Source organism: Bos mutus, chromosome 21 (assembly GCF_027580195.1).
Source record: "Bos mutus isolate GX-2022 chromosome 21, NWIPB_WYAK_1.1, whole genome shotgun sequence".
Classification (NCBI taxonomy): domain Eukaryota; kingdom Metazoa; phylum Chordata; class Mammalia; order Artiodactyla; family Bovidae; genus Bos; species Bos mutus.
Window position 1 is genome coordinate 53,956,817 of NC_091637.1, and position 16,652 is coordinate 53,973,468.

Sequence of the window (16,652 nt, forward strand, 5' to 3'; positions counted from 1 at the left end):
AAAAAAAAAAAAAAAAAAAAGAAAAAAAAATAGAAAAAAAAGAAAAAAAAAAATGGATGGTGACTCAAATATATATTGCCTTGGATTTTCCACTTTATAGTTTTGTGGTCTTACCAACTGCGAAGTATTAGTATAGAATGTTCAGTTTAAACATTTACTTGTAGATTAAAATTTTAAGTATTTATTAAAAGGAGGCCTACATTAAGGGTTTGATTTGCTTTATTTTTAAATGGGAATGTAACATTTGGATATTTACCATACGCTAGTCTCTGTGATAAGCCCTTTACATTTTCTTCATAAAATCCTCAGAAAGGTTCTGAAAGAGCTACTTTAATACTTTTATCCCCATTGTACAAATACAGTTAAGTGTCTTGCCCGTTTTCTGTATAGTTGAAGTGGCAGTACTATGATTTAAAGCCGTGAAGCATGAGTCCAGATTCTGAGCTCGTTTACGACATAGTTTACTGCCCCACAAGCTAGATCATGAGAGTGCGAGAAAAGAGAGAAATGGAAAATAGAAATGGAGCCCTTTCTCAGGACATAGGTTAAACATTCTAGATTTTAAACAATTTTGTTGTGCTGCAAAGTGTAAAATTTCATTTAAGCATTAAATGGCTATCATATTTTTAAAACATGATTGTTTACCTCTTTCATTCATTGAATTTTTTATTTCATTGTCATTTTATTTTTTATTTTTTTAATTTATTTTTTTAATTAATTTTATTTTATTTTTAAACTTTACAATATTGTATTAGTTTTGCCAAATATCGAAATGAATCTGCCACAGGTATACCTGTGTTCCCCATCCTGAACCCTCCAAAAGAGACACTGATGTATAGATCAGTCTTACGGACTCTGTGGGAGAGGGAGAGGGTGGGGAGATTTGGGAGAATGGCATTGAAACATGTATGATATCATATATGAAACGAGTCACCAGTCCAGGTTCATTGTCATTCTAAAGCCTGTTTTATAAAATAAGATAGTATAGCATATACATGTTCTGATCTGCTAGTAAAGTAAAAAATGTTACAATATTTAAAAGAAAGTAAAACTTAAAAAAATAGTATAATGTTACAATTTCTAGTATTATTGAAACCTTTCTAAAACGTTAGGAGCCAAGATAGAGAAGAGATCCATATTTCCCTATGGTGTTACCTACATCATTCAGATAAGTTGTATTATGTATTTTATTTTATAGGGACTACAACATCCAGTGTAAGCATAATTGGTCATCGTATGAACTATGGGTTTGGATGTGGTGACTTTGAAGAGGATAGGTCACATGACATTTCACCTAGTGCTTTAAAAATACAAAATAAGGAACAACCAAGACATTATAAGCATACGAAAGGTTAGTACATTTCAATCACAAGTTCATTTTTAGGACTGAGTGTCTTTGAATTTCATATCTTCCATTAACATGCCAATAAAGAAAAACTAACTGATATTTCTCAGTTTTGAGACTTTTCTTCTTACCCTTCTGATGTGTGGTTGTCAAAATAATTCTGCCAAATAGAATACATAGTTTACATGTTAATATATGCTTATGTCCCAGGAGTTAATCCAGGGAACCTGTTACCCGAGAGGTTAAATCTAGGGAGTCCTTGCTGACCTTTACCCACATACACATACAGACACACTCTCTGTACGTGTGCCGCTTTAAAATGGGGTGGAGAAGTCACATAAACAAATGATTCCCAGATGCCTACTTATGTTGTAACAGTGGCGTAAAACTGTGGAAACAGGATTATAATTTTCCTGTGGTAGAACCTGGAAAGTTTTTTTGTTATCACAAACCATTGTTAACAATGTACCCTTTTTTTCTTTCTTTCTTTTTTTTTTAAACTTAATAGCAAGCAGCACTTCTATGACTGCTCTTTTTTCCGCCCCCCCCCCCCGCCCCCACCCCCCAGAGAACCTGTTACAGCTGCTTTTACCATTTTTTCCTCAGAGTAAGAGGCAATAATTTTGAGCCCTCAGGGAAGCCCAATTTTGAAGGGCATAAATATGTAAATAGAGTGAATAGAAGTCACCTGTATTTCAGCATTGCCGCCCACCAGTAAATGTAAGGAACTGTCGTTTTTTTGTGTGTAGCAGCTTTTATAATAAGGTCAACTTTTGTTGTCTCTGGTCCTCTTAAGTCATAAATGTCCAGGTAGTCAGGCATTTTAGTTTATGTATACTTTTTGTGGAACTAATGCAAATTGAGTAAGAGTGAACTTGATTTTAGACACTTTTTCTTGTTTTTTTGTTGTTTTTGTTTTGGTAAATTTCTAAAAATTTAATCTGTAAGATAATCCATAGTATCTGTTCTTTGTGAGAAAGATCATTTGCCCATTGTTTTTATTAATACAAAAGAGGATGACAGGGTTTTTTCAGTATTTATTTATATTTTTTATTTTTTATATAAAAAAACCAAATACAAAAATATTTTTCTTCCTAAAGGAAATATAATTTCATTGTTTTCAAATAATTGCTGAATATATTTTTTTACTGCCAATGGCTTTTTTTTTTCTTTTGGATCATAAAAATATTGATATCTTTGATCAACAGTTAATTCTACTACAGAAAATTCCATCAAACTTACACTTCCAACTCTAAACCAAACATCTACTAGATCTATCTGGTCAACAAGAATAAACATATTCAAAACCAAACTTATCTTCCTTTCTAGACTTATTCCTCTTCCTTTTTTTTAATCTGTTTTTATTAGTGGCATTATCATTTTCCCAGTTATGGAGACTTAAAACTTTAGAGTCATCTTTTCTACTTCTCTTTACCCTTCAGGCAGTGACCAATCCTACCAGTTCTTTTCAGTTTAACCTGGGTAACTTCTTCCCTGGTAATTACAGTAGCCTTCTGATAAGACATTTTGTCTCTTATTTTCATTTCTTTTCAATTCAGTGTACATACTCTTCCAGAATTATCTTTCTAATCATCTCTTCCTTGCTCAAAACCTTTAGTGGTTTTCACAGAATAAATTTCCAACTCTGTAGCATCATTTTTTCATACACTTAATAATTTTGCCTCAGCTTATTACCTTTCTTGCGTTACCTCTTGAAAGTGAAAGTGAACTCACTCAGTCATGTCCAACTCTTTGGACCCCATGGACTGTAGCCTACCAGGCTCTTCTGTCCATGGGATTTTCCAGGCAAGAATACTGTAGTGTGTTTCCATTTCCTTCTCCAGGAGATCTTTCTAAACCAGGGACAGAACCCAGGTCTCCCGCATTGTAGGCAGACGCCTTACCATCTGAGCCACCAGGGAAGCGTTACCTCTTACTATACCTCTATTCATGCCCTGTCCTCTGGCATTATTTATTTATTTGTGGTTGCACTGTGTCTTCATTGCTGTGCACAGGCTTTCTTTAGTTGTGCTTCTCCTCCTAGCAGTACGCAGACTTCTCATAGTGGTGGCTTCTCGTTTCAGAGCACAGGCTCTCAGTGCATGGACTTCAGGAGTTGTTGTGTTCAGGCTTAGTAGTTGCTACTGTTTGGCTTAGTAATTGCGGCTCGCAGGCCCTAGAACTTGGGCTTAATAGTTGTGGTACTTAGTTGCTTAGATGTGGCTTAGTTGCTCCATGGCATGTGAAATCTTCCCAACCAGGGATCGAACCCATGTCCCTTACATTGGCAGGTGAATTCTTACCTACTGTATCACTAGGGAAGTCCATATCTGCTTTTTGAAACTGGCTAAAATCCATTTCTTTATAAAGCTTTCCACATGCTTCTGGTCTGGAGTAGTATAAGATAAGATATAGGCATCTTTATATCTGTATTATGCTTTGTATATAATGGTGCATGTGTATGTGTGCACTCAGTGATGTCTGACTCTTTGTGACCCCATGGACTGTAATCTACCAGGCTCCTCTGTCAGGGGGGTTTGCCCTTTCCTACTTTAGAGGATCTTCCTGACCCAGGGATTGAACCTGCATCTCTTGTGTCTCCTGCACTGGCCTTTACCACTGAGCCACCTGGGAAGCCACATATCAAATGAATGGAGTGATGATGAGCCAGCCAAAACTAATAATCATGTAAAACCTGCATCCTCAAATAATCAGGTTAAAGTAAATATTGAGTGCAATGTTAAAAGGAATAAAAAGACTCTCAGGAGAAATATTGGTGATGAGTGACAGATGTGAATGGATTTCTTTTGCAAGAAAGAAACCTCAGACTTTTTTAGAACTAGCTCTCCAAACCTCCTCTTCTTTCTCTCCTCTGCTGATTGTCCTTTTGAATGTGACCATTTTCTAGCATAATAACCTTGAACTTCAATTAACGATTTAAGAAAGTGATTAAGATGGATGTTTGTTGCTAACAAACTAGATTCTATAACAATATTTTCTCTTTCTCTATTTGAATAAATGGGGCAGAAATAACAACAACAAAAAAGGATAGTTCATATGCAAAGAATCTTTTAAGCATCTTTATTTTAGAATTGAGATTTGAGCAATATTTCTTTCAATAATTCTTTGCTTTAAATAAAATATAGGGTAAAAAGTGAAAGTAATATTAAAAATGATGCTATGTCAGACTTCCCTGGTGGTCCAGTGATTAAAACTCCATGCTTCCAATGCAGGGGGCAGAGGTTTGATTGATCCCTGGTCGGGAAACTAAGATCTTACTAAGATCTTACATGCGAGTGATGCAGTGGAAAAAAAAATGGTGTTATGTCGGTGTTTCTTATAAATGAAATTAAACTACCTAGGTCTAGTCTTTATGTATTTCCTCCCATGAGATTTGTTTAATTATCAATCACCTCTTAATAGTTAATGTATAGATTTTATGTTTGTTAACTGTTGTGGAGCAAATTGTTCCGTTTACTGAGATTTGTTTCTGTGTCACTGAACACTTTCTGGGGCTACCAGATGTTTCTGTCAATTGACCCTAAATTAATTGTATTTTGCTTTCATTTTTTTGTCTTGTAATTTAACATATTTATTGAGCACCTGCTGTGTGCCAAGCACTGTACAAATGGTCTCTGGAAAAGAATGATAATCAAAGCTAGACATGAGTCCTATCCCCATAGAGCTTACAGTCTAGTAGGAGAAAGGATAATTAAATAAATTATCATAAACTGAGGTAGAAGTTAATCTAGGAAAGTACAGATTGCTGTGAGATTGACTTGATCTGTTCCCAGGGGTGAGAAGCTTTCCTTCAAGGTTATCCTCTTTTTGTTTGATTATTGTGCTATGATTATTTTCTAACGTCTTCAAAGCTCTTAATTCTGATATGTATGAACTCCTTAAGTAAAGAAAGTTTTCTTTTCTGTCCAGTGCCTAGTCTGAACTAGATTTCATTTTTTTAAAATTGTGGTATAGTTGATTTACAATATTGTATTAGTTTCAAATATATAGCAAAGTGATTCAGTTTCATGTATGTATGTATAGAGAGATGTAGTTCGGAGAAGGCAATGGCTCCCCACTCCAGTACTCTTGCCTGGAAAATCCCGTGGACGAGGGAGCCTGGTGGGCTGCAGTCCATGGGGTTGCGAAGAGTCAGACACGACTGAGTGACTTCACTTAACTTTTCACTTTCATGCTTGGAGAAGGAAATGGGAACCCACTCCAGTGTTCTTGCCTGGAGAATCGCAGGGATGGGGGAGCCTGGTGGGCTGCTGTCTATGGGGTTGCACAGAGTCGGACACTACTGAAGTGACTTAGCAGCAGCAGTTCAGGTTAATTTTCCTTATAGGTTATTATTAATACAAGATATTGAATATAGTTCCCTGTGTAAATCCTTGTTGCTTATCTATTTTATGTATAGTAGTGTGTATATGTTAATCCTGTACTCCTAGTTTATTCTTTTCACATGCCTGTCGGCCATCTGTATGTCTTCTTTGAAGAAATGTCTATTTAGGTCTTCTGCTCACTTTTGATTGGGTTGTTCAGTTTTTTGGTTATTGAGTTGTATGTGCTATTTTGCATATTTTATAAAGTAAGCCCTTCTCAGTCACATCATTGACAAATATTTTTTCCAAGTCCATAGGTGGTCTTTTTGTTTTGTTTATACAGCAGTTTCCTTCACTCTGCCAAAGCTTGTAAGTTTGGGTAGGTCTAATTTGTTTATCTTTGCTTCTGTTCCTTTTGCCTTTGGAGAATGATCTAAGAAGACATTGATACAATTTATGTCTGAGAATTTTTTGTCTATGTTTTCTTCTAGGAGTTTCATGGTGCCTTGATATTTAGGTCTTACAAGGTTTATTTTTGTGTATGGTGTGAAGTAGTATTCTAATTTCATTGATTTACGTGTAACTGTCCAGCTTTCCCAACATCACTTGCTGAAGAGACTGAAAACTTCTCAAACATAGAGAAGGAAACAGATACCCAGGTACAGGAAGTACAGAGGGTCCTAAACAAAATGAATCTAAACACCCACACAAAGGCATATCATAATTAACATAGAAAAAGAAAAGATTCTAAAGACAGCAAGAGGAAAAGAGTCAAAGAGTCAGTTACAGGGGAACCCCCATAAGGCTATCACCTGATTTTTTGCATAAATTTTGCAGGCCACAAGGGGATGGCATTGTATATTCAAAGTCCTGAAAGGGAGAAAAACCTGCAACATAGGATACTCTACCCAGCAAAATTGTCACACAAATCTAAAATATACAGTAGACTCACAAAACCAAAAAAGAAAGGAACTCTAGCATAATATAGAAGAAAATCATCAAACTCTAAAAGGAAATACAAAAAGAAAAAATGCAAAATCATCTGGGAGGCAAGTTTTCAAATGGCAGTGTGTACATTCGCTTACTCCTTGGAAGGAAAGTTATGACCAACCTAGATAGCATATTCAAAAGCAGAGACATTACTTTGCCAACAAAGGTTCATCTAGTCAAGGCTATGGTTTTTCCTGTGGTCATGTATGGATGTGAGAGTTAGACTGTGAAGAAGGCTGAGTGCTGAAGAATTGATGCTTTTGAACTGTGGTGTTGGAGAAGACTCTTGAGAGTCCCTTGTACTGCAAGGAGATCCAACCAGTCCATTCTGAAGGAGATCAGCCCTGGGATTTCTTTGGAAGGAATGATGCTAAAGCTGAAACTCCAGTACTTTGGCCACCTCATGCGAAGAGTTGACTCATTGGAAAAGACTCTGATGCTGGGAGGGATTGGGGGCAGGAGGAGAAGGGGATGACAGAGGATGAGATGGCTGGATGGCATCACTGACTCGATGGACGTGAGTCTGAGTGAACTCCAGGAGTTGGTGATGGACAGGGAGGCCTGGCGTGCTGCGATTCATGTGGTCGCAAAGAGTCGGACACAACTGAGCAACTGAACTGAACTGAACTGACATACCTACTAATATTACTTTAAATGTCTGTGGACTAAATGCTCTAATCAAAAAACAGAGTGGCAGATTGGATTAAAAAAAAAAAAAAAACCCACAAGAACCTATAATAGGCTACCTACAAGAGAATCATCTTAGGATAAAGGACACACAGAGATTGAAAGTGAGGGGATGGAAAAAGATATATCATGCAAATGGAAGTAGCAAGAAAATGGGAGTAGTGATAATTATATCAGACAAATTGACTTAAAAACAAAGTCCATAAAGAGAACATTTTATCATGACAAAGGGATAAATATGGGAAGAGGATATTACATTTATTAACATGTGCATCCAGTATAGGAGCACCTAAATATATAAAATGAATACTAAAAACATGAAGGGAGAAATTGAGAGGATTACAATAATAGTAGGCAACTTTAAACCCCACTGAAACCAATGGACAGATCTTCCAGACAGAAAATCAATAAAGAAACAGAGATCATAAATGATACAATAGATCAGGTGGATTTAATTAATATCTATAGGGCACTACATCCAAAAACCCCAGAATCACATTTTTTTTTCAAGTGCCCGTGGAATGTTCTCTGCAGTAGACCACATACTAGGTCACAAAACAAACCTTAACAAAGTTAAGAGGATAGAAATTATTTCTAGTATCTTTTCTGAGCACAACAGTATGAAGCTAGAAATCAGCCACAGAAAGAAAATAAGAAGAAGAAAAAAAACCACTTGGATACTAAACCACATATTACTAAAAAACAGTGGGTCATCATTGAAATCAAAGAGGAAATCAGAAAACACCTCAAGACAAATGACAATGAGAATCTATGGGATGCAGCAAAAACTTTTCTAAGAGGGAAGTTTATAGTGACACAGGCCTTAAGAAAGAAGAAAAATCTCAAAAAACCTCCCACCTAAAAGACCTAGAAGAAGGACAAATGAGACCCAAACTCAGCAGAAGGAAGGAAATAAATATATGTCAGAGAATAAATAAATGAGATAAAAAACTGCGGAGATCAATAAAATCAAGAGCCCCCCTTTTTTAAAAAAAAATAAAATTTAGTAACCTCTAGCCAAGTTCAAGAAGAAAAGAGATAGGACCCAAAAAACAACATAAGAAAGTAAAGACAAATAACAACTGATTCCACAGAAATACAAAAACTCATACTATAAAGATTTATATGCCAACAAATTAGACAAGTTTTTAGAAATATGCAGTCTGCCAAAATTGAATCAAGAAGAAACAGATATTTGAACAAACCAATTACTAAAAGTGAAATCGAACATCTATTTTGAAAAACTCCCTACAAACAAAAGTCTAGGACCAGATGGTCTCACTGAGGAACTCCACCAAACATACAAAGACTGCACACCTATGCTCAAATTATTCCAAAAGACTGAAGAGAAGGGAACACTCCCAAATTCATTCTAAAAGCCACCATCATCCTGATATCAAAACCAAGGATAATTACCAAAAAAAAGAAGAAAGAAAATTATGTGTCGATATGTTTGATAAATATAGATGTAAAAATCCTCAATAAAATATTAGCAAACTGAATCCAATACAGTACATAAAAAGGATCAAAAAACATGATCGAGTTGGATTCACTCTAGGGTCTCAAGGACAGTTTATTATACCTAATCAAATCAATGTGATACATACCACATCATCAAAAGAAGAGACAGAAATTATCATTTCAATAGATGCAGAAAAAGCATTTGATAAAATTCAACATCCATTATTTAAAAAAAGAGACTTCTCACCAAAGTGGGTATAGGTAAGTAAGTGTTAGTCACTCAGCCGTGTCCAACTCTGCAACACCATGTACTGCAGCCTGCCAGGCTTCTCTGTCCATGGGATTCTCCAGGCAAGAATAGTGGAGTGGGTAGCCATTCCCCTCTCCAGAAGATCTTCCCTATCCAGGGATTGAACCCAGGTCTCCTGGGTTCTTTTTTTACTGTCTGGGCCACCAGGGAAGCCCTGTAATAGGTACAGAGGGAATGAATCTCAAAAGCAATTTACAACAAACCCACAGCCAACATAATACTCAGTGGTGAAATGCTGAATGCCTTCCTGCTAAATTCAGGAACAAGGCAAGGATGCCTGCTCTCACCACTTCTACTCAGTGTAGCTTTGGAAGCTCTAGCCACAGCAGTCAGACAAGAAAAAGTAATAAAAGATATCCAAATCAGAAGGGAGGATGTAAAGCTGTCACTATTTGTAGATAATATGATACTCTATATGCTGCTGCTGCTGCTAAATCGCTTCAGTTGTGTCTGACTCTGTGTGACCCCATAGATGGCAGCCTACCAGACTCCTCCGTCCATGGGATTTTCCAGGCAAGAGTACTTGAGTGGGTTGCCATTGCCTTCTCCAGATACTCTATATACAGATCCTTAAAAACTCCACACAAAAACTATTAGAACTAATAAGTGAATTCAGCAAGGTAGCAGGATACAAGAGTATCCTTCTTCATTTCTTTATACTTAAAACCAAATACCAGAAAGTAAAAAAAAAAAATCACATCCAAATATTAAATAAAATATCTAGGACTAAACTTAACCACAAGAGTGAAAGACCTATACACTGAAGACAATAAAACATTGATAAAGGAAATTGAAGATGATTTTAAGAAATGGAAAGATATCGTTTGCTCTTTGATTTCAAGATTTAATATTGTTATACTGCCCAAAACAAACTATACAGATTTAATGTGATCCCTATCAATATAACCATGATAAATTTCACAGAACTAGAACAAATAATAATAACATGTATATGGAACCACAAACACCCAGAATTGCCAAAGCAATACTGAGGAAAAAGAAAAAAGCTGGAGGCGTATTCCTTTCAGACTTCAAACAATACTGCAAAGTTACAGTAATCAAACAGCTTGGTATTGGCACAAAAGCAGATATATAGATCAATGGAACAGAACACAGAGCTCAAAAATAAACCCACAAACCTGCAGTCAATTAATCTATGACAAAGGACACAAGAATATACACTGAACAAACCAAGTATTCTAAGTATTTATTGAATTAATGTGTAAATATATAAATTGTAAATTCTTTGTATGAAATTAATTTTCAGTTTTAAAAAACCATGTCATGATATCCTGAAATACTACATAAGTATGTATTTTTTAATGCTTTTTTGTTTGTTTGTTTCTTTAGCATCTACAGGGTCATCATCAAATTTCCACCAAGTTTCCAGTTTTGACTTCATGTCTACAAATACCTTATCAGAAGACTCAGTAGTAGTTGTTGGAAAAGGTATTTTAAAATTATTTAGCTTTTTAATTGTATGTTTTCTTCATGTATAAGCAAAGCATATCAATAAAGAATAGAGAAGAGTGTGCTTCAGGTGTTGAATAGAACTTTCTTTTTGAAAAAATTGTTAAATTGAAAGAATTAAAAGTGAATACTTAGCACCACATTTCTATCCTCTAATGAAACAATGGTAAATTTATGTCAGTAATTTTCAGAGAGATGTATTATGTGACAGGTACAGTTTAGGCACTTTATAAGATACTTCTGCTGCTGCTACTGCTGCTAAGTCGCTTCAGTAGTGTCCGACTCTGTGCAACTCCACAGACGGCAGCCCACCAGGCTCCCCCGTCCCTGGGATTCTCCAGGCAAGAATACTGGAGTGGGTTGCCATTTCCTTCTCCACTTCTAGGATAGCTTAAACAATTTTATTGCAGTTCAAATTCAAATTGTAGTCCTTTTTGATTGACTTAGTAATCAATATAAATTAATATAATTCTATAACATCTCATGCAAAGACTAGACAAATCTTAATTAGTATCTGTTATATATTTCAGGTATGTTGAGAAACCTTTGAACAACTTGTTTGCAAATATCCTTTAAAATTATCATTTTTCCCCCAACTTGATTGAGTTATAATTGACGAATAAAATTGTAAGACATTTAAAGTATACAATGTGATGATTAAATACCTATTTACATTGTAAAAAGATTTCTCCATCTAGTCCATTAACACAGCCCAACTAGATTCTTTTTTAATTGCAAAACTAGAATATGATGATAGATGTTGAGGGTGTACATCTTATTTTTGGTAAATAGAATGAAATGCTTAGAAAGCTTTCCTGACTTCTTTGCTGATATCATTAGGTTAATTTTAGATCCTCCTCAGATTGACTTCAACCTCCCCTTATAAGCTTATTTTCTCTATTTGCCTTGTGCCCAAACATCACTCCACAAACATGCTTTCTACTTGTTCAGCTCTGCTTATGAACATCTTTATCTCATAGGATGTTCTCCCTGCCTTCCTCACTTGTCTACTCAAATTATTCTATGTCTTCCAGTCCCAGCTCAAATCCTTGCTCTTTGAAACCATTTTAAACACTCGCTTACCTAACCTTTCATTCATGTGAACTCAGAACTTACAATATGCAAATATGCAGTTCTCATTTGACATCATGAAATTTCTTGTTATTATATTATCATTTGATAGGTGTTTTTGTATTTCGTGATTATTTAACATGTTTTTCTTATTAATTATATTGTTTACTTCTTTTAAAACCTTGTCTTAAAATTTTGTTGTCCAGAATAACATCACATAAATAATGACAGTGTTTGATGGTTGGTTGCTTTCAGGGGTATTTGGAAATCCAATTCCAGCACCAGCAACCTGCAGTCAATCAGTGATAACTTCTGTGGAAAATGGGGTTTCGTTTTCAGTTAAAAATACTGAACCACCATCAGGCATTTATGGAAGAGCAGTTCAGCAGAGTATTCCATCATATATTGATTCTGAGAATGAAAAAGATGTAAGGTTATTTCTTAATTATTAGGATAAATTCAAGCTTATGATACATCATTATTTTGTGTATATCAGATTTGGGGTGATAAAAGTGCTTTGATTATAATTTTTTAAATCTCAATGATATTGAAATTCTTGAACCTTAATCATGTAAATGATAGATTATTCTCCTTTTCCACCAAATATATTGTTATTCTGGTGTAAAGTATCTAATGTACTTTATATTCTACATGTACTTTATATACATATATATGTGTGCATGTATATATTTGACAATTTTCCAGGATATCGTCAAGGAGTAACAAACTAGTATCTTTAGGCACAAATTTAGTTCGCAGTTGGTACTATGTAATTCTATTCAATTTTAGAATTACTGAAATAAGGACTAAGAAATGTATAATTCATTTTGTATAGCTTACAGTTGCCTAAGATGAAGATAGTTAAGTGTCAGACTTTCTAAATAATTAGAGATATTTCAACTTTTTCATGCAGATTAAAGTTTCTATTTCAAAATCTACTTATGACAAGATGAGACAAAAGAGAAAAGAGGAAAAAGAACTTTTTGACATTAAAGATTCTGAAAGGAAGGAACAGAATCCCTGGGAACGAATGAAATATACAGGAAATGAAAAAATGGCACCTCAAAGTAAGTGGAATTTAACATTTGGTGTGATTTTATTTAACTCATAATACTCAAAAACTACTGTACTGAGGTTTAACTGAGGGTGATACATGACTAATAGTGGAATATGTTGAACTATCATACTGAAATTTGAATGACTCAGTAAAATATAATTAACTATATATAATAGTTATATATAATATATAATTATTTGAAATTTGAATTTTCAGCATTCTCAAATAATTTCACTATTACTGTCATAAAATCTAGGGGGAGAAAAATCCACAAAACTTCTTATCTAAGCCAATAGTTCAAAGTAGGAATGGAAGTATAAATGTAACAAATAATATAAATAGTAACAAACCACAAATTGTTGCATATTCATTCTAGAGACATCAACTAATTTTGTGATTTTTCACCTATAATGTAGGCTTTACAGGTTTTATTTCTAAGAAGTATAAGGAGAGTGCTTCCCTGAAGTTACCCTTATATTATTTGAACAGAAGAGTATGCTTACAAGATAAATACAGAAAGTGAGAACAACCTTTTAGAGACTGTTGTCATAATACTTTTATTGTATTTTATAAAAGTATCAGTCTGCAAGAAAGGAAGTTTAAGAAAACAAAGCCCCTAGCCTGGCCAACACTGCTTTAGATTGATGTTCTGTACACCTCTGTTTCCAGAGTAATATTTGTTTTGTTTTGTTTCTCTTTTTTTCCAGGTAAAAACAATAGAAATTGTCATATAATGCCGAGGTTGATAATTTGGTATTATATACGCATCCCTTCCTAATGAATTATTCTCACTTGAGAATGAAAGTAAAATAGGTATAGAGAGGGAGTCCTTAAAACTTTAGCAACAGTTTTTTCACCTGTAATACAGGATAATAATAATAACCATCACATAGGGTTGTCAAATGAATCAAGTGAGATGATATAAATGAAGCATTTAGCACAATGCAGGCAGGAGTTCAATAAATGATAGTTAGTGATGCTGTTTTGAATTTGCTGTTCTTCCTGGGTTATAAAATTCCAAAGGTTTTTTTTTTTTTTTAATACATACAAATCTTATTTATGAAATCTAATGAGGGTGCATCTGAACTATCAAAAAAATTATTGAGGTCTACTTATTATATTCATTAATTGTCATGTAATTTTCTTCAGATATGATTTACTCAAACAAAAATTGGTACTCATTTATCACTACAGTAATCCAAAATAATATATTCATCTTTTGGGATGCATCTTCTTATCTGGTGTGTGATAAAGTTTGGAAAGCACAAATTCTTTCTTAGACCTCTTTATATAAAATCAAGAGCAATTGTAGGCCTAGATGAAAATCCTACCTTTGCCACTCATTATTAGCATTGAGACCTTGAATACATTTCTTAGCCTCTGTAAAACTCAGTTATATTTTTGGCTGCAAATTGGAGATAATGAGAATACATATCACACCTTTATTGAGAGAATTAAATGTAAAGTTTGTAAAGCATTTGTCACAACAAGACTCTGATGCTGGGAGGGATTGGGGGCAGGAGGAGAAGGGGACGACAGAGGATGAGATGGCTGGATGGCATCACTGACTCGATGGACGTGAGTCTGAGTGAACTCCGGGAGTTGGTGACGGACAGGGAGGCCTGGAGTGCTGCGATTCATGGGGTCGCAAAGAGTCGGACATGACTGAGCGACTGATCTGATCTGACCTGAATATGAAGTATTTAAATATCTCTTTAGGGACTTCCCTGGTGGTCCAGTGGTTAAGAATCAGTGCTTCCAATGATGGGTATGCAGGTTCAATCCCTGGTCGGAGAACTAAGATCCCATATGCCATGTAGTGTAGCCAAAAAAAACTCTTAACATGAAAAAATAACTAATCTCTACCCACTTACAAAAGCCATTACACATCCTATTTTATCTTTTTGATTTTTTTTCTTTCTGACACCCTCACTACATGTGTCTTACAGTGCTCAGTGCCTTTGTGGTAGGCATTGCCCTGGGCACTTACTTCCTCAGTATCTAGCACAATGCCTTATATCTGGAAAATGGGTGGTAAATGTTTGATTGTGGAAGAACCATTGATCATGCTACTACATATGATCTTAGGATTTTTAGTATACCTTAATGCTATACCAATAGCAAAACTTGTAATTTATACACAGTTGTTATGAAGCTTTATTTCTGTTATCAGTTATATGGTAAATTAGGTATGCATCCACTTTTTTTTTTTACAAAATGGGATCATATTCTTCTTATCAACTTTTATTGATAGCTCTTAAGGCCAAACTTTGTTGTATGACTCATGACTGCAAAACCACTTAAACATTTATAGTAATGTAATTTAATAGTTTTATTTATAAAAAATAAGTTTTTAAATAATTTTGATATCAGGTATTACAGTTTTGTTGGAGACTGAACTAATAGTTGGGGCTTCCCCACTGGCTCAGCAGTAAAGAATCCACCTGCAATGCAGGGTTCGATCCCTGGGTCAGGAAGATATCCCCGGTAGAAGGAAATGTCAACCCACTCTAGTGTTCTTGCCTGGAAGACCCCATGGAACAGAGGAGCCTGGCGGGTTATAGTCCATGAGATCTCAAAAGAGTCAGACACAACTTAGCGACTAAATGACAACAACAACAATCTAATATAAGTTTCTATAAGAAATATTTATAGACTCCATGGTCAGAGTACTATTTGTACCCCTTTGTATCAGAGTGAGTTTACACTTTATTTAGTATGTTTCTTTGTTTTAGATGAAGCATCTCCTGGAGCCATTCCACAGTATAAAGAAAGGATGCCCTCTGTCACTCATAGTCCAGAAATAATGGATTCATCAGAACTACGGCCATTTTCCAAACCCGAAGTAGCACTGACAGAAGCTCTGAGGCTTTTAGCTGATGAGGATTGGTGAGTTAACCATCCCTGTCCCAAAAGTTTGCTGAAATTATTTTTTATAAATTGACACATTTCCTATTATAATAGTCGTAGAAATGATTACTTACGTTCTTTCTTAGGCAGTCTGGGTTTTTCCCAACTTATAATTAATAGCTGAACTCTGGGCCTCATAGAGTGCTATATTAACACTTATGACATGTATTATAAGGATATAGTTTAGCTTTGTTAAGCTTTCGGTATTAAGTACAAATCTCATCGTTTCTCCAAGTGTTTCTCTGTGAAATATATTCTACAGAAGTCTTGAGAATACTTACTCTGTTTCTGCCACGGCTGCATAGCTACCCAGCCAGCCCCGCCAGTAAATCAAGGCAAACAGAAAGACAGTGGCATCCACTTGCTTCAGCTGGAGCATGTACTGGCTGCTCTGTCCCATTTCCTCCTGTGTTCCTTCAGTCTGTCTTCATCCTCTGTGTGCGCCTCATCATCAGTTTTGCTTTTTGTCCTCGATCATATTCATCAGCATAAAAATGTGCCATGATATTTCTTCTTTTTAAAAATCCTTCCTAAACTGCACACCTTCTTCACATTTTCACATTTCTTTTCTCCTCACTTGTTAGCAAAAGACCTTAAAAATGCAAGTTCATTTGTCTACTTTTTCACCTCTTGTTCTCTTCTCAGCCTTCTTTAATTGACTTTCAACCCTCCCCTCCTCGACCGTCACTTAGCTTCACTAAAACTGCAAAAATAACCATTTGCTAAATCTACACTAGTCACTTACTGTCATCATACTTAGCCTCTCAGCATCATTTGTAATACAGTTGACACTCCCCCCCTTTTTTTTAATTAATTAATTTTTCTTTTGACTGCATTGGGTCTTTGATACTATGTGTGAGCTTATCTTGGTTCTTTTCCTGCTTCAGTACTTAGTGCTTATTGGTGTTCTGTTTGATTTCAGTATTGAGGAGTGCTCCAGAATTTAATCCACTGACATTCTCTATTTACATTCATTTCAAGGATCCAGGCTGGCAATCTTTTCCTATAAAGAGCCAGACAGTAAAA

General features: G+C 35.2%; 1 protein-coding gene across 6 annotated transcripts in view; it reads left to right on the plus strand.

Annotated features, from left to right (window-relative positions):
- Positions 1-16,652, plus strand: part of TOGARAM1 (TOG array regulator of axonemal microtubules 1) — an 80,689-nt gene that overhangs the window by 40,933 nt on the left and 23,104 nt on the right. For 4 of the 6 annotated variants that reach the window (XM_070358789.1, XM_070358792.1, XM_070358790.1 and 1 more), the window contains 5 exons: positions 1,199-1,351; positions 10,469-10,567; positions 11,915-12,087; positions 12,573-12,726; positions 15,434-15,605. In XM_070358789.1, coding sequence (XP_070214890.1) covers positions 1,199-1,351; positions 10,469-10,567; positions 11,915-12,087; positions 12,573-12,726; positions 15,434-15,605 — 751 coding nt within the window. The remainder of the gene's footprint in view (positions 1-1,198; positions 1,352-10,468; positions 10,568-11,914; positions 12,088-12,572; positions 12,727-15,433; positions 15,606-16,652) is intronic. The other 2 variants (XM_070358788.1, XM_070358791.1) reach the window with 2 other exon arrangements.